The 18,807-nt window shown below is 44.2% G+C and overlaps 1 protein-coding gene and 1 non-coding gene across 4 annotated transcripts in view; one reads left to right on the top strand and one right to left on the bottom strand.

Annotated features, from left to right (window-relative positions):
* The window catches only part of LOC104998892 (general transcription factor II-I repeat domain-containing protein 2), a 46,995-nt gene that overhangs the window by 10,176 nt on the left and 18,012 nt on the right, over positions 1–18,807 (top strand). For all 3 annotated transcript variants that reach the window (XM_010854271.1, XM_010854272.1, XM_010854273.1), the window contains exons 2-8: positions 6,489–6,592; positions 7,661–7,799; positions 11,730–11,855; positions 13,966–14,149; positions 14,702–14,730; positions 16,099–16,153; positions 16,475–16,518. In XM_010854271.1, coding sequence (XP_010852573.1) covers positions 6,494–6,592; positions 7,661–7,799; positions 11,730–11,855; positions 13,966–14,149; positions 14,702–14,730; positions 16,099–16,153; positions 16,475–16,518 — 676 coding nt within the window. In that variant the 5' untranslated portion in view covers positions 6,489–6,493. The remainder of the gene's footprint in view (positions 1–6,488; positions 6,593–7,660; positions 7,800–11,729; positions 11,856–13,965; positions 14,150–14,701; positions 14,731–16,098; positions 16,154–16,474; positions 16,519–18,807) is intronic.
* Positions 10,081–10,153, bottom strand: TRNAG-CCC. The gene has a single exon. It is a non-coding gene; the product is annotated as a tRNA-Gly (tRNA).

The raw sequence follows: 18,807 nt of genomic DNA on the forward strand, positions 1-18,807 counted from the left end.
CGCAGTTCCACGATCCGTGTTGACCAAGGGCTCTCAGGGAAGTGACCCAGATGCAGCCATTTCTAGAGAGCAGAAAGCCCCAGGCAGAATCTGCCTTCCCCATGGAGCCCAACTGGACTCCACCGCCTCCAGGGTTCTTCCCATCAAAGAGTACTGAGATGGTCCCGAGAAGTTCTGTTAATGAAGCGGGAGCTCTCGTCTCCTGTGGCTTCCCCACAGGCTGTTAGGATGGCATCCCTCCCATTATTTTTGTAAAATTTTTTAAATTGAAGGATAATTGCTTTACAAGGTGTTGGTTCCTGTTGTACGTGAATCAACCATGTGTAGACATATATCCCCTCCCTCTGAAGTCTCCCTCCCTCCCCTCTAGGTCGCAGCAGAGCACCAGGCTAAGCTTCCTGAGTTACATAGCAACTTCCTACTAGCTATCTGTTTTACATGTGATAATGTATATATCTCATTGCTACTCTCAATTTGTCCCACCCTGTCTTTCCCCATTTCTTAACACACACTGAATGTGATTGATATCATAGCAATGCATACATGCATGCCAACTCACTTCAGTCACGTCCAACTCTTTGGAACCCAATGGACTGTAGCCTGCCAGGCTCCTCTGTCCATGGGGATTCTCCAGGCAAGAATACTGGAGTGGGTTGCCATGCCCCACTCCAGGGGATCTTCCCAACCCAGTATTCAAACTCCTGTCTCTTACATCTCCTGCATTGGCAGACAGGTTCTTACCACTAGCACCACCCAGGAAGCCCTGACATCTCAGCAGACCTAGGGCAATTGAAGGTGAGAAGTGGAAACAGCAGTAGCCAGAAAGTTGCCCTGGTTCTAGCTTTGCATGGACAAATCAACATGTTTGTGACGCAGAATGCGTCTGCTCCTTTTTCTGTGTCTGGGATAGTAGGCAAAATACGAATTTTGAATGAAAGTATTCTGGGCTCCCAAAGTAATAAGGATGGAGCATAATCTAAGTGAACATTCTGGTGAGTGGGAAGCATAACGTGCCTTTGCGGCTTCATACTTTGTGATACGCATTTCCTTGGTCTGATGTGCAAAGTGATAATCATGGAATCTAGCCGCTACAGGAAAGAGTTTCTAAGACTTAACACGAGTGCCTGCTGGGTGCTGCTTGCTGCTTTTTCTTTTTCAATTTTTTTTTAAATTGAAGGATAATTGCTTTACAGAATTCTGTTGTTTTCTGTCAAACCTCAACAGGAATCAGCCATAGGTATACACATATCCCCTCCCTTTTGAACCTCCCTCCCCATCCCACCCCTCTAGGTTGATACAGAGCCCCTGTTTGAGTTTCCTGAACCATATAGCAAATTCCCATTGGCTATCTATTTTACACATGGTAATGTAAGTTTCCATGTGACTCTTTCCATACATCTTACCCTCTCCTCCCCTCTCCCCATGTCCATAAGTCTATTCTCTATGTCTGTTTCTCCACTGCTGCCCTGTAAGCAAATTCTTCAGTACCATTTTTCTATATTCCGTATATGTGCGTTAGAATATGGTATTTATCTTTCTCTTTCTGACTTACTTCATGCTGTATAATAGGTTCTCGGTTCATCCGCCTCATTAGAACTGACTCAAAGGCATTCCTTTTTGTGGCTGAGTAATATTCCATTGTGTATATATATCACAACTTCTTTATCCATTCATCTGTTGCTGGACATCTAGTTTGCTTCCATGTTCTAGCTACTGTAAATAGTGCTGCAATGAACAATGGGATACATGTGTCTTTTTCGATTTTGGTTTCCTCAGGGTATATACCTGGGAGTGGGATTGCTGGGTCATATGGTGGTTTTATTCCTAGTTTCTTAAGGAATCTCCATATCATCTTCCATAGTGGCAATATCAGTTTACATTCCCACAAACAGTGCAAGAGGGTTCCCTTTTCTCCACAGCCTCTCCAGCATTTATTGTTTGTAGACTTTTTGATAGCAGCCATTCTGACTGGTGTGAGGTGATATCTCATTGCAGTTTTGATTTGCATTTCTCTAACAATGAGTGATGTTGAGTATCTTTTCATGTGTCTGTTAGCCATCTGTATGTCTTTGGAGAAATGTCTGTTTAGGTCTTTTTCCCACTTTTTGACTGGGTTGTTTGTTTTTCCGGTATTGAGTTGTATGAACTGCTTGTATATTTTGGAAATTTATTCTTTGTCAGTTGTTTCATTTGCTATTATTTTCTCCCATTTTGAGGGTTGTCTTTTCACCTTGCTTATAGTTTCCTTTGCTGTTTAAAAGTTTTTAAGTTTAATCAGGTCCCGCTTGTTTACTTGTGTTTTTATTTCTGTTACTGTAGGAGGTGGGTCATAGAGGATCTTGCTTTGATTTATGTCAGTGAGTGTTCTGCCTATGTTTTCCTCTAAGAGTTTAGTAGTTTCTGGTCTTACATTTAGGTCTTTAATCCATTTTGAGTTTATCTTTGTGTATGGTGTTAGGAAATGTTCTAATATCATTGTTTTACATGTAGCTGTCCAGTTTTCCCAGCACCAATTTATTGAAGAGGCTGTCTTTGCCCCATTGTATATTCTTGCCTCCTTTGTCAAAAATAAGGTACCCATAGGGGCATGGGCTTATTTCTGGGCTTTCTATCTTGTTCCATTGGTCTATGTTTCTGCTTTTGTGTCAGCACCATACTGTCTTGATGATTGTAGCTTTGTAGTATAATCTGAAGTCAGGAAGGTTGATTCCTTCAGCTCCATTCTTCTTTCTCAGGACTGGTTTGGCTATTCAGGGTCTTTTGTGTTTCCACATGAATTGTGAAATTTTTTGTTCTGGTTCTGTGGAAAATGTCATTGGTAATTTGATAGGGATCACATTGAATCTGTAGATTGCGCTTGGTAGTATAGTCATTTTCACAATATTGATTCTTCCTACACAGGAACATGGAATATCTCTCCATCTGTTTATGTCATCTTTGATTTCTTTCATTAGTGTCTTATAATTTTCTGTGTACAGTTCTTTTGTCTCCTTAGGTAAGTTTATTCCTAGATATTTAATTCTTTTTGTTGCAGTGGTGAATGGGATTGATTCCTTAATTTCTCTTTCTGACTTTTCATTGTTAGTATATAGAAATGCAAGTGATTTCTGTGCATTGATTTTGTATCCTGAAACTTTGCTAAATTCACTGAATAGCTCTAGTCATTTTCTGTCTTTAGGGTTTTCTATGTACAGTATCATGTCATCTGCAAACAGTGAGAGCTTTACTTCTTTTCTGATCTGGATTCCTTTTATTACTTTTTCTTCTCTAATTGCTGTAGCTAGGACTTTCAGAACTATGTTGAATAATAGTGGTGAAAGTGGACACCCTTGTCTTGTTCCTGATCTTAGGGAGAATGCTTTCAGTTTCTCACCATTGAGAATAATGTTTGCTGTAGGCTTATCATATATGGCCTTTACTATGTTGAGGTAGATTCCTTCTATGCCCATTTTTTTAAGCGTTTTAATCATAAATGGGTACTAATTTTTGTCAAAGGCTTTTTATGCATCTATTTTTATATCATATGGTTTTTATCTTTCAATTTGTTAATATGGTGTATCACATTGATTGATTTGCATATATTGAAGAATCCTTGCATCCCTAGAATAAACCCAACTTGATCATGGTGTATGAGCTTTTTGATGTGTTGCGGAATTCTGTTTGCTAAAGTTTTGTTGAGGATCTTTGCATCTATGTTCATCAGTGATATTGGCCTGTAGTTTTCTCTTTTTGTGTTGTCTTTGTCTGGCTTTGGTATCAGGGTATGGTGGCCTCATAGAATGAGTTTGGAAGTGTTGCTTCCTCTGCAATTTTTTGAAAGAGTTTTATAAGGATAGGCATTAGCTCTTCTCTAAATGTTTGATGGAATTCTCCTGTGAAGCCATCTGGTCCTGGGGTTTTGTTTTGGGGGAGATTTTTGATCACAGCTTCAACTTCAGTGCTTGTAATTGGAGTTGTTCATAATTTCTGTTTCTTCCTGGTTCAGTCTTGGAAGATTGAACTTTTCTAAGAATCCGTCCATTTCTCCCAGGTTATTCTGTTTGCTGCTTTTTCTGACTCCAGCTCTGTTGCTGAAACAGAGTCCTTGTGATGGCCAGCAATAGTCACCAACTTCTGTTTGTTCTCAAATGCGGTGTAATAACAAGAAGAGAGTCAAAGGCTTGATTTTAAGATAATTGTTTTAAAGATTCAAATTGGGACTTCCCGATGGTCTGGTAGTTAGGACTCCAAACTTCCACTGCAGAGAGCACAGGTTCCATCCCTGGTCAGGGAACTAAGATCTAAGATCCAGCATGCCTAAGTGGCATGCCTAGTACATAAATCAATTTTTAAATAAATAAAAACTTCAAATTGAAGTGTATTTCCTCACCTGTTCATGCCCAGGTCATGCCTGTTAATTCATGTTCTTGGGCTTCTCAGGTGGCTCTAGTGGTAAAAAATCAGCCTGCCAATGCAGGAGACATAAGAGTTGTGGGTTCGATCCCTGGGTCAGGAAGATCCCCTGGAGGAGGGCACGGCAACCCACTCCAGTATTCTTGCCTGGAGAATCCCCATGGACCGAGGAGCTTGGCAGGCTGCAGTCCACAGGGTCGCAAAGAGTCGGACACGACTGAAGTGATTTAGCTCGCTTGCTCGGTATGATGTCACATTCTTATGCTCTATTTCATAATAGGCAGAGTTGTTAAAAAAAAAAAGCTTTAATTCTAACAAATTCTAACAATTTGCATCCTAATGGCTCTGTGTGTGCTAGTCGACTTTCTTTCTCAGGGAGGCTTTGACTTTAATGTAAGAGATCCTCAAGGATCCTCCGGTGGCTTCAGAAAATCGAGATAGATGAGTAGTTACATTTTTAGAGTTCCTTTTCAGCATGGTTTATCCATCCAGATTGGCCAGGGTAAGCGATGGTCAAAAAACCACCAGATTTGGGTGCGTTCAAGGAGCAAGGATTGATTCCTTGTTTGCACTGGAGGTCTCTTGTGAGTTGGCTGTGGGTCTGATCTGTGTTTTTCTCTGGAACCTGATCACATGGAACCTGACAGATCAAACTGCAGAGGAAGAGGGAGTACAGTGGAATCCCCATCGTGGAAGTGATGCCACTTCCCTGATGTCCTCGGCCAACACAAGGCACATGGCCACACACCTTCAAGTGGTCAAGAAATCAATTCAGGAAGAAACATTTGCAAATATTTCTGAATAGTCTTAGAGGACCACCATGCTTCATGCCCATAGATCTTTGGGCTTCCTCCCATATAGTTATGTTGATCTGTTTATCTTTTGCTTACAAATATAATTAAGTTAGCTATTGCAGGGACAGGACGTGACAGATATTAATACACTGCGTGCTCTATTTCAAAGAACTCTTTTTACGGTGCTGCAGAAAATTTTTCAAAGAAGCTTTCTAATGCTCACTTGGTATAGAATTTAGCAAAAGCTAGCATGAGCTTTCATTGCAGGAGAAGTCCTAAGAGGAGAGGAAGGAAGGGGTTTTCTTCTCTTCCAGGCTCTAGTACACAAACCCACTGCCCTCCTTTTTCTGTGTATGTGGCCCGGAATGTGGTGATTCCACAATGCTGGAATCAGACAAAACAATGCTGGATCAGTAAGAGACGTTACCTTCTCTCCTCCTCACTTGGGAAATAGGTAACATGCCTCTCTAGTGTAATACCCGACTTCATTTAATGAAATACATGTCGAGGTTTAGTGGGAAATACACAGTCTTAGGCAAATCATATTGTTGTTGTTCAGTCGCTCAGTCGTGTCCAACTCTTTGCGACCCCATGGACCGCAGTGCACCAGGCCTCCCTGTCCATCATCAGCTCCCAGAGCTTGCTCAAACTCATGTCCATCGAGTCAGTGATGCCATCCAACCCTCTCATCCTCTGTCATCCCCTATCCTCCTGCCTTCAATCTTTCCCAGCATCAGTGTCTTTTCTAATGAGTCAGTTCTTTGCATCAGGTGGCCAAAGTATTGGAACTTCAGCTTCAACATCAGTCCTTCCAATGAATATTCAGGGTTGATTTCCTTTAGGATTGATTTGATCTCTTTGCAGTTCAGGGGACTCTCAAGAGTCTTCTGCAACACCACAGTTAAAAGCATCAATTCTTCGCCGCTCAGCTTTCTTTGTGGTCCAACTCTCACATCCATACATGACAAGTGGATCATATATTGTCCTTTTTTGGGGGGAGTGGGAGGTGCTCTGGGTCTTCACTGTGGCAAGCAGGCTTCTCTAGTTGCAGCATGCAGACTTAATTGCCCCTTGGCTTGTGGGGCCTTTAGTTCCCCGACGAGGGATCACACCACAGTTCCCTGCATTGGAAGGTGAATTCTTAACCACTGGATCACCAGAGAAGTCTCCATGTACTGGTTTTAAGTGCCAGCTTTAAAGGAAGGTTTGCACTAGGTCACCTGTGAGGACCCTCCCAGTTCTAAACGAGTTGAGCAGGACACAATTTCTACCACTCACTTTCTTAATACTTCTCTCTCCTAGGGATTATGGCACAAGTAGCAGTGTCCACGCCGCCCATTGCACACGAGGAGTCCTCGGAGAGCAGAATGGTAGTGACCTTCCTCGTGTCTGCTCTTGAGTCCATGGTGAGATGGTTTGCAGTTCTATAAAATGTCATCTGGTTGGATCACTGCTGAATTACGAAACACTTCGCCAACACGTCAGACATTCAGCTACAGAGTTAAATCCTATTTGTGTACACATACCCTTTTTAAGAAAGAATGATGGGCTTGTCAGATAATTAAGAACTGTTTTCCTACTTTATGGATGGAATCATATTAAGCTAAGCTCTCCAGATCTGAAAATTTAATGCAGGCATTTCTGTTACCTTGTTTGAAAATACTTGTTTAAATTCGAAGGTCAATTAATAATCTATTTATATGCATCTATTTACATCCAAAGTATAAACTTTACCCAATGGGTAAAAATTTGAGGGGAAATCTACATAACCTCAGGGGCTTCTCTGGTGGCTCAGATGGTAAAGAATCTGCCTGCCATGCAGGAGACCTGGGTTTGATTGCTGGGTTGGGAAAGACCCCCTGGAGAAAGGAATGGCTACCCACTCCAGTATTTTTGCCTGAGAATTCCATGGACAGAGGAGCCTGGTGGGCTACAGTCCATGGGGTCACAAAGAGTAGAACACGACTAACTTACATAATTTCAAAGCATCTGATTACAAGATACTTATGGATTAAACAAGGAACAATCACTAACTTTATAAAAGTGGACAAACTTGACAGCCACCTCCTTAATCAAGTGACCAACAGGAACATGGGCAGAGATGGGCCAGAGGGACCTCTGGAGCTTCCTGGTGGGAGGCACTCAGAAGCAGCAGTACTGCTTCCATGGCATTCATGCCTCGAAGGAGGGAGCATTGAACAAACCCAAAATAACTGGGCTGCACTTCCATAAATGTCAGTCTCGTGCAAGACAAAGAAAGACGGAGATCTGTCTGTCCCACATGGAAAGAGACTGGAGAGACAGGACAGCAAAAGAAAGTGCAACCCTGGATTGGATCCTGGACCACGAAAAAATCAGCTAGAGAGATTTTGTTTTTCTGTAATTTTGTGTTTTTTCTTAAAGCAGACCTCCCAGGCCCCACGAAATTTGGATCCACCCATGTAGATAACATTTCATTCTGTTTTTCATTTCAGTGTAAAGAACTGGCCAAGTCCAAGGCGGAAGTGGCCTGCATCGCTATGTATGAAGCAGATGTGTTTGTTATTGGAACAGAGAAAGGACGTGCTTTTGTCAATGCCAGGACGGATTTACAGAAGGATTTTGCAAAATACTGTAGGTGTTAATGATTTTATCCTTTGTATTCATAAATCTTACAGGCAAGACTTATATATTGTTTTCTTCTAAGATGTCATCATGGTGGCTCCATGGAAAAGAATCTGCTTGCAGTGCAGGAGACCTGGGTTCTATCCTTGGGTGGGGAAGATCCTCTGGAAAAGGGAATGGCCACCCACTCCAGTCCTCTTGCCTCGAGAATCTCATGGACAGAGGAGCCTGGCGGGCTACAGCCTATAGAGTCTCAGAGAATCAGACAAGACTGAAGCCACTTTGCATGCATGCACGTTAAGGATGTTATCCTTTGTATTTATAAATCTTAGAATATTTGCAGGCAAGACTTGTGTGTTGTTTTCTTCTAAGATGTCATCAGCATTATCCTAAAAATGGTTTGGACACATCCCTTTGACCTAGCAAAACACTGAGTCCAAGACCTCTCCCGTTTTTGCTTACTGGCTCCAGGCAGGGAAGACCAACCGCTGACCCGCTGTCTGTTCTGCTAAGTCACTTCAGTCGTGTCCGACTCTGTGTGACCCCGTAGACGGCAGCCCACCAGGCTCCCCCGTCCCTGGGATTTTCCAGGCAAGAGTACTGGAGTGGGGTGCCGTTGCCTTCTCCAGCTGTCTGTTCTAGAACCTCGCAAATCTTTTTAACTCTCTTTTGCCCCCTGGTGTCTCCCCGCAGAACTGCAGCTCTGAATTAAGTCGTGTGCTCTGAGTCAGGCAAGATAGAAATCAGTTCCTCCAGCAACTCCCAGACAAGCCAGAAGGTTGAAGACTCAGTCCACTCTTGTGTTTGCACCCCAAAGGAGGAGGCTCAGACTGAGGGATTCCTTCCCAGCTGCTCTGCACTGTGCCACGTAGAAGGAGAGGCACACACAGGCAGCACTGTGCCACGTAGAAGGAGAGGCACACACAGGCACACCAAATGCTGAGAATCTTCCTACGCCTATGCTGAAGTCTCTTCTTGGTTTTCCAGTGGCTGGGGTGCCGTAGCTTCTCAGATGGTCTGTAGTTCTCGAAGAGGTGTTCTGCTCCATCTATTGCTAATTTGGTGTATCCGTGGAAGAAAGAAGGCCTGTTGCTTCCTAGTCTGCTGTCATGCCAACATCATTCTTGCTTTTGAAGAATTTTTTTTTTGAAGTATAGTTGATTTTACAATGCTGTGTTAGTTTCAGGTGTACAGCAAAGTGATTCAGTTACACCTGTGTTTATATATTTTTTCAGATTGTTTTTCGTTATGGGTTATTGAATACAGACCCCTGGGCCACCATGCAGTAGGTTCCTGTTGTTTTTTGAAGACTGTTTTTCACTCGCTACGAAACCTGGCTTGACAGTTTCTTTCTCTCCAGCCTTTTTTTCTGGCCATGGCGCAAAGCTTATGGGATCTTAGTTCCCCAACCACGAATTGAACCTGCGCCCTCGGCAGTGAAAGCATGGCGTCCCAACTGCTGGACTGCCAGGGAATTTCCTTCCTCCAGCCCTTCAGCTGTTTCATTCCATTGTCTCCTGGCTGCCACTGTTTTAGATAACAAAATTAGGTTAGAATTCTTATTTTTGTTCCCTTGGAGGTAATGTGTGTTTTTCCCTAGCTCTGTCTCGTCTTTGGTTTTTAGCCATTTGACCATGAAATGCCTATTTATGACCTTCTTTGCTTCTGCCTTACTTGGTCTGTGGAGTTTACTGAATCTGCAGGTTGATGTCTTTGTTAACAGTGGACGTTTTTGGCTATCATCTCTTCAAATATTCATTCCAATTCTCTTCATTTACACAGAGAGGGAAAATCGCTCTTTATTGTCTCACAGGTCATTAAGGCTCTGTTCCTTTTGTGTATGTGTCCCTTTTTATATTCAAGCTTCAGATTGGATAGTTTCTACTAGCATTTCTTTGAGGACACTGATTCTTCCTTCTGCCATATCCAGGGCACTATTCATCTGGGGAAATTTTCATTTCCACCTGTTTTCCATTTCGAAAATTCCATTTTCTTTCTTCTTTCTCTGGTTAGCATTTTCATTTCTCTGTTGGAATTCCCCTTATACTCATTTGTTGTGCTCACCATGGCTATATAAAGTCCTTCATGTGTTTATAGCAGTTGTCTTAAGTCCTTATCTGGTCATTTCAACTGAGTCATTAGTGGTTCTGAGTCTATAAATTGCTTTTTTTCTCTTTTGATCATGGGTCACATCTTCCTGCTTCTTCACATTTCTAATTTTTTGTTTTTTTGTGTATGGAGCTTTTGGGTTTTTTTTTTTTTTTGTGCTGTACAGCATGTGGGATCTTACTTCCCCAAACAGGGATTGAACCTGTGCCCCCTGCGTTGGGAGCCCAGAGTCTTGACCACTGGACCACCAGGGAAGTCCCTACTAATTTTAAATTTCATACAGGGTATTATGCATGCTATGTTGTAAAGGTCTGCTAAATAAAACTGCGTTTTGTTCTGGCAGGCAGGTCACCTGGTCCCCACGTGGACAAGTGATGTCCTTGGCCCTGGAGGATCCATCCCTCTTAGTCTCGGAGGGAGGCCCCTCCTCCTAAGATGTGCCCCTTAGTTTTACAAAGTGTTCAACAAGTTTCCCAAACCTGGCGAATGCTAAACCCTGTTTAAATATGTTTAAACCCTGTTGGCTGTTAAATCTCTGCTAAACAATTTAGCTTCCAAACGTTGCTTCTACTTAAAGCCTCACCCTGTGCTTGCACAGTTTGAGGACCAATTGAGGCTCCTCTGGTGGCTCAGATGGTAAAGAATCCGCCTGTAGTGCAAGAGACTCGGGTTCGATCCCTGGGCCAGGAAGAGCCCCTGGAGGAGGAAACGGCAACCCACTCCAGTATTCTTGCCTGGGAAATCCCATAGACAGAGGAGCCTGGCAGGGCTACTGTCCGTGGGGTCGCAAAGCGTGGGACACGACTTAGCAACGAAAACAACAAGAATCCGAGGGAAGTTGCTGTGACGATATTGGGTCTTCCACCTTGTGACTCACTCTTCTCCACAACTTCCGCTTCACTGTCTAACCACAATGGCAGTCCTGACCTGTGATGTAGATTTCCTCATGTCAACTAAGTCCCCTGCTGTTAGTGCCCAGGCACTCAGTTGTGTCCAACTCTTTGCAGCCTCATGGACTGTAGCCCACCAGGCTCCCCCATCCATGGGATTCTCCAGGCAAGAATACTGGAGTGGGTTGCTGTTTCCTCCTTCAGGGAATCTTCCCGGCCCAGGGATCTTGCATCTCCTGCATTGGCAGGCAGATTCTTTACCCCCAGCTGCTTTTTTTGGTTAAGCTCTATTTCTCCCGGAACCCCAGGTGAAGTAAGGAGTTCCCACAGGGGGAAAGCCAGGTCAGCATGCATCTCACTCCCTGTGTCCTTCCCTTCTTTCAAGGACATCATTGCTTTCTGGTTTTGCCTATTTCTGACTGTTCTTCAAAGCTTTCATGTAATCGATCCTAGAACTTCCCTTGGTGGTCCGAAGGTTAAGATGCCATGTTTCCAGTGCAGGATCCATAGGTTCAATCCCTGATCAGGGAACAAGGATCCTACGAGCCACGCGGCATGGCCAAAAAAAAAAAAAAAAAAAAGTAATTCATCTTAGGATTTTGTTCAGAGCTAATCATTGGGGGGCTGGTCCTAAATCTCTGCAGTTCTGAGTGTCTTCCTGCCTAGTGACTTGCAAACTCAGTAGTAAATAATTTTCTATGATATTTCCCTTTGAACTACTAAATTCTGTTTCCTCATATGTGAATCATTGATTGTTTATCCATAGAGTCATTTCAGAGACTATCACCTTGTTATTTTACCCTATTTTTTTAATTAAAAGATCCTGTTTTATGTCAATTCCTTTCCCCCTTTTTCCTTCCAGTACTGGAAGCATGGATATTAAGGAAATGAACTATACAGATGCTTGGCTTCTGACTTTGTACTGATGGCTCATTCACAGGTGTTGCTGAAGGGCTGCAGGAGGTGAAACCCCCAGGCCCCGCCAACGCCAGCAGGATGCAGGTTGATTCAGGAGAAACGGAAATCCTCAGAAAAGCTGTTGAAGACTATTTCTGCTTTTGTTACGGTAAAGCTCACCTTAGGCATTCATTCCCTGACTAGTTCACTACAGAAGATGGTGGTGGTGTTTAGTCGCTCAGTCGTGTCCGACTCTTCTGTGACCCTATGGACTGTAGCTGCCCCCAGGCTCCTCTATCCATTGGATTCTCCAGGCAAGAATACTGGAGTGGATGGCCATTTCCTTCTCGAGGGGATCTTCCTGACCCAGGGATGGAACCCTCATATCCTGCATTGGCAGGCGGATTCTTTACTGCTGAGCCACTAGGGAAGCCAACAAAGATGGTATTCAGTTCAGTTCAGTTGCTCAGTCATGTCCGACTCTTTGTGACCCCATGAACCACAGCACACCAGGCCTCCCTGTTCATCACCAATTCCCGGAGTTTATACAAACCCATGTCCATTGAGTCGGTGATGCGATCCAACCATCTCATCCTCTGTTGTCCCCTTCTCCTCCTGCCTTCAATCTTTCCCAGCATCAGGGTCTTTTCAAATGAGTCGGCCCTTTGCATCAGGTGGCCAAAGTATTGGAGTTTCAGCTCCAGCATCAGTCCTTCCAGTGAACACCCAGGACTGATCTCCTTTAGGATGGACTGGTTGGACCTCCTTGCAGTCCAAGGGACTCTCAAGAGTCTTCTCCAACACCACAGTTCAAAAGCATTGATTCTGTGGTGCTCAACTTTCTTTATAGTCCAACTCTCACACCCAGACATGACTGCTAGAAAAACCATAGCCTTGACTAGACAAACCTTTGTTGGCAAAGATGGTATTAGAGATCATTTTATCAGTGTGACTATATAAACTCTAACATTAGAGAAATCCACATTTTCATCAAGTGAACAGCCAGTTAAGTACCAGATCAACTTGGTCTCTTCCCATTTGTCAGAACATCTGGATACATCAGCCTTCAGTCTGCGGAGCCCCCTCCCCACGGCCACGTAGTTATGACAGATGTTCATGCTTGGTTCACACACCAGCCTCATCCTCATTGGTCTCCCCACAGGCCTGGAGACAGGAATTTTTTTTAATTTATTTTTTAATTGGAGGAAAATCGCTTTGCAGTGTTGTGTTGGTTTCTGCCGTACAACAGCGCAAATCAGCCATAATTATACACATATCCCCTCCCTGCTGAGCCTCACTCCCCTGAGATGGTTTTTTTTTTTTAAATACCTACACAATGCTTTAGATAGGGGTGTTCCCAGGTGGTCCAATGGTTAAGAATCTGTGCTTCCACTGCCAGGGGCGTGGTACTATGCCAGAAGTAACATCTGGCATGCAACACAGAGCATTTAAAAAAAACACACACACAAAACAAAAAACCACTTAAAAGCTAGATAACAAGGATGTCTGCAGGTGTTATATTTGCATTAGAAGCCCATGAGCATCTTCGGGCCTGGCTCTTCTTTCCTATACAGCTGCACACATCTGTGTGACCTACAGTGAGCGTCTGTATTTGGGGACCCCAGCTAGGGGATCTTAAGGTCTCAGGTTATACTTCCCTATGAAAAATGAGGCTCCAGCACCTTGGGGATGGCCAGTGGTGCAGAGAGACTGCCACAGCCCCAGGTGGTGACGTGAGGCCTCAGCTGTCTCCAGGCAAGGCCTGGTCTGTACCATGTGACACAGGGACAGATGAGCTTTGGGCCGGGCCCTCATCCTCAGCTGGCAGCATCGTGAATAACCACACAGGCTGTTCCCTGCAGCCCTGGGTGCCCCAGAGTGCACACCCTGAATCGTGTGACCGCCAAGAGAAGAGACAAAAAGACCTATTATTGTCTTTTCTTTCAGAAATGGATTACTTTTAGTTTACTTATTGAAATATAGTTGACTTACCTTATATTAGTTTCCAGTATACAACATACTGATTCAGTGTTTTTATAGATTATGCAACCTGTTATTTTCTCTTCTGTGAAGATTTAAAGGAAAACAGATTCTATGTATTCTTTTGGCTGTTTGATTGGAAATGTTATGAACTTGAGATATAGCGGCATGGGCCACTTTAGGATTTTAATAAACTTTGGAGCCAAATGTCACCACCTGGGTTTATGGCATTAACTGAAATTGACGGTCAGGGTTTCTTATGCTCCTGTTGTTTAAAGATGTCCTGCTGATGCTTCCAGGCAAAGCCTTGGGGACAGCAGCCATGGTACCTGTTCCTTACGAGAAGATGCTGACGGACCAGGAGGCTATAGTGGTGCAGGGGCTCCCAGAAGGGGTCCCCTTCCAACACCCTGAGAACTATGACCTTGCAACGCTGAAGTGGATTTTGGAGAACAAAGCGGGGATTTCATTCCTCATCAACAGGTGACAGGCTCTCCCCCTTTTCTCACAGCTGGTTCATCTGCAGATAAACTGACAACTTAATTTCAGTTGGTTAAATCTGTCCCGATACGTTTATTTATTGGGATTGTTGTATTTATTTAAATGATTTTATGTATCTATTTTTGGCTGTGCTGGGGCTTCATTGCTGCATGGGCCTTTCTCTAGTTGCGGCGAGCAGCGGCTCCTCTCTACTCGTGACGCGCAGACTTCTCATTTCGGTTGCTTCTCTTGTTGCCGATCCCCACCTCTAGGGCACGCGGGCTTCTGTAGTTGAGGCACATGGGCTCAGTAGTTTTAGCTCATGGGCTCTAGAGCACAAGTTGCGATGCACGGGCTTAGTTGCTGCACGGCGTGTGGGATCTTCCCAGACCAGGGATCAAACCCATGTCTCCTGCATTGGCAGGCAGATTTTTTTACCACTAAGCCCCCAAGGAAGCCCCTGTCCTCTCACGTTTAGAAGTTGGTTCTTCAGATGTTTACTCTGTGTGTCTGGTGTGTGCATGTCAGCTGTTAATATATGGGGTTTTTTTGCAGACCTTTCCCGGGTCCAGCGAATCAGCCGGGTAAGTGACAGCTTCTCCTACTTGGTGGCTGCCCAGTTTGCTTTTCTTAGTTAAAGTGCGAGTTTGGCACATTCTAAAACTTGTTTAGGCTGTGTCTTTCCTGCATTGAGGAGGCCACCTCTGATCCCGGGACCTGGGGTGATGTTTGCAGGCACTACAGCTCAGGGAAACACACACATCCAGCCCAGGAGCCGAGACACCACCCTCCTCCAGCTTGCATGCCAGCGGACTTCTGCATCCAGGCTTCACAGGGTGGGAGACCTGCCTTGTCCACACGCATAGGAAAGTGAGGATGCTGGTCTTTGCACACCAGCCATGGGCCAGGCATTGTGAGCTTCAGGAGTAGGTCTGGGCTGTGTGGCCATTCCTGTATTTCTGAGATGTCTGCGAGAAGGAATGAGACTGTTCAGAGAACCAGGGGTGGTGACCCTGAGAGCCCTTGGGAAAGGGTTAGAATTGTATGGTCAGAATAGCTTCCTGGAGAAGCTGGCCCCCAAGATAAGCAGGGTCTTAACAGCTTGGTTCCCCCAGGAAGCCCATTCCATGTGGTCAGGCAGAAAGCTTGTGCAGGGTGTTGGAGACTACGTTTGGGAACCCAGAACCACTCATAATCTCCTCATAATGATGAAGGAACCAAAAAAAGAAGCAGTCTTACCAGGAGCATTTAGAGATCCATCTACGCCCACTTCTTGTTTTCTCAGATCGTTATTCTGGATGTAGATGGAAACCTTGGGTCATGAAATGTTCACGAAAGACCAGGTCTAAAGAGAGTGTCATGCTGAGCCTACCTAGGTGCAGAAACCAAGTGGCTGGGGTGGGCGGAGGTCTCACTGTCCACAAGACGCACCTCGGGGTACAGACGGTGATGAGACCCTCCTGTGCATGGACTGCTCACAGAAGAAGTATTTCTGGAGCAGTTGTGAGTTCCTGGGGGCCCAGCTCACCTTAGAGGAGGGACTGGAGCGTGAGGGGTGGCTGGTGACCGCTGTCCCAGGCGGCTTGTGTTGTCCCTACAGAATAATGATAATAACTGCTGACACATTCTGTGATGGACACTGTTCTAAGCACCTTGCATGGATGAATTAATCCTTACTCAACCACCATCCTCAGATGAGGAAACTGAGGCACGGGGAGGCTTAGTAACCTGCTGGAGGTCACTCTGGCCCCATCTGCTGCTCAGCCCCTATCTTGCCCACACAGGTCGCCCAAGCCTTGGGGGCTGCTTTGAGCTGGTCTCTCTGCTGCCCTTCTCTGATGACCTGGAACCTGGAGTTCGGTCCTCTCTGTATTTGCCTTCCCTTTATGTGCCTTTGTCATGTTTCAGGATGCATGAAACCAGCTAGCGTGTGACTTTTTACTCCTGCACAGGTGGGCCTGGGGTGGTAACTGACACTGATAAGTCAGTGACATCACCAAGTGAAAGGTAAGGGACAAATAAAATATTAACTCCACATCTAAACCCAATGTGTTAGTGTTTAGAGTATGGAATGGCTTATTTTGTTACATATTCCTTATTCAAAGGGATGTTTGGGGTTATGAAACTATATTCTGTTGACACCTTTAACTTTCTTCATGGTGTCATTTAACTTTATGAAATTAAAGTCGAGGTAGCTGTGCATTCAGTTTGATGAGGGGCGGGGTACCGTGACGTCACGGAGATCTGGGGAGTGGGCTCAGTGTGTCCAGATGCCTGTGGGCAGTTCTCTTCCTGCCCATCTTGACCAGCGTTCCCTTCTCCTTTTAGCTGCACCCCCATCCGTGTGAAGACTGAACCCATGGAAGATTCTGGTATGTATACTGATGCTTGTAGAATGAGCTATTCAGCAGGTCATTATTTGACTCCTTTTAATACCCACTGCAGTATTTTGGCCTGAGAATTCCATTGACAGAGGAGCCTGGCGGGCTACAGTCCATGGGTCTCAAAGAGTCAGACACGACTGAGCAACTTTCAGTTTCACTTCACATTTTTTGTAAAAATGGTACTTTCAGTAAAGCAGGACTAGAGAGGAACTTCCTCAACTTGATTAAAAAATTCTTCAAAAAACCTATAGCTGACATCATATTTAATGATGAGAAACTATAATTTTTCCCACTAAGATCAGGAAGGATGTCCCCTCTCATCACTCCCTTTCAGTATCATACTGAAAGTCCTAGTTAATGCAATAAGACAAGAAAAGGAAATATATGGTATATGATTGGGAATAATGAATAAAACTGTCTTTAATTTTCAGATGATCTATTGGTCCATGTAGAAAATCCAGTTAACCTCAACTGTGGCCTTATTTGCAGAATCATATTTTACTCAAATATCTAGAAAAAGTCTTCTAGTTCAATAAATACTGGGTACTAAAATGTTATTGGGCTTCCTTGGTGGTTCAGACAGTAAAGAATCCACCTGCAATGTGGGAGACCTGGGTTTGGTCCCTGGGTTAGGAAGATCCCCTAGAAAAGGGAACGGCTACCCACTCCAGTATTCTGGCCTGGAGAATTCCATGGACAGAGGATCCTGGCAGGCTACAGTCCATGGGGTCACTAAGTAGATATATTTGTATGTAAAGTGTTATTTTAATCGTATGGAAATTAGAACTTGACTGTTAAATAGGTAAAAAAGTCTTATACATTTGGAATTATGAATTTGATTTATGAATAAAGTATGAATAAACAACTTGTTTTATTGCTTTCTTACACTCTGTAATTTCTAAATGTTCTACAATAGACATGCATTACTACGATAATCTATATTGGCAGAAAAGAAATCCCTCTTTGATGGGTGAGAGCAGTTAACCCCCATCCCTGCCTCTCCCACTTCTCAAAAAAGAAAAGAAAAAAGAAAAATGGCATTAGGGGAAAATGTTAAAGGTTAAAAATAGAAAAAAATTTAAAAGTCAAATGTTTAATCAAGGAATGGAAAAATATTGAAAGCATTAGAAGTTAAAAGCTTAGGCAGCCTAAAATAAACAAGTACATAAAACTAAACCTCAAACCTCCGAAAGGTAAAGATGAATGCAAACTGGCTATAAGGAGGTAAAGGGCTTCCCTGGTGGCTCAGCGGTAGAGAATCTGCCTGCAATGCAGAAGACAAGAATTTGATCCCTGGGTCGGGAAGATCCCCTAGAGAAGGAAATGGCAACCCACTCCAGTATTCTTGCCTGGAGAATCCCATGGACAGAGGAGCCTGGAGGCACACAGTCCCTGGGGAAGAAAGAGTTGGACATGACTTAGTAACTAAACCACCTACTACCATAAGGGGGTAAAACTAGAATTTAATGATGTTTAGAAAAGCAATCTAAAAATAAACAGTTCCAAACTTCCAAAAGTTAAATGAGAGAATCTAAAAGAAAAATATTCAACATTAAGACTACATGTAGAGGAAAGGCAGAGAGAGACTTTATCTTCAGTGAAATGGAGGTCAGAGCATCCACGTTTCTGAAGGTGTCAGGGCGTGGTTTATGCCCGGCTGCCTCCCCCAGTCCCTCGGGGCAAGAGAGCCTGACCCGTCCCTTGTCGTACACCAGGGTCACTCCTGTCTACATGGAAATGTGTGCTTGGTGGAAGCTCCACCTTAAATACCATGGTCTGAAAAATAAGAGTGCATGTCCATTGTAGTTATTCTGGGTAAAACCAACACAAGTCAGGAGGAGCCGAGGATTCCAGCTAGCAGAATTCAGCTGTGTAGTCTTCATCCCCCTTACACATGATGCCCCTTTAATCTTAGGGATGTGTGTGCGCTCAGTCATGTGTGACTCTTTGTGACCCTATGGACTGTGGCCCACCAGGCCCCTCTGTCCATGGGCTTTCCCAGGCAAGAATACTGGAGTGGGTTGCCATTTCCTCCATCAGGATGTCTTCCTGATCCAGGGATCAAACCCGCATCTCCTGTGTCTCTTGCATTACAGACGGATTCTGTACCGCTGAGCCGCCAGAGAAGCCCCTGTAATCTTAGCCATGATGCATTTCCAAGATACAGGAATGCATTTCAGATACACTCTGCCTGTGTCTCTGTTGGTCACAGAGAATTTAAAACCCCCAAGCCACAGTCTCCTGTCAGAAACTGGGAAAACAGATGGGATGAGAGTG

The sequence above is a fragment of the Bison bison genome, unplaced genomic scaffold (assembly GCF_000754665.1).
Source record: "Bison bison bison isolate TAMUID 2011002044 unplaced genomic scaffold, Bison_UMD1.0 scf7180017864340, whole genome shotgun sequence".
NCBI lineage: Eukaryota > Metazoa > Chordata > Mammalia > Artiodactyla > Bovidae > Bison > Bison bison.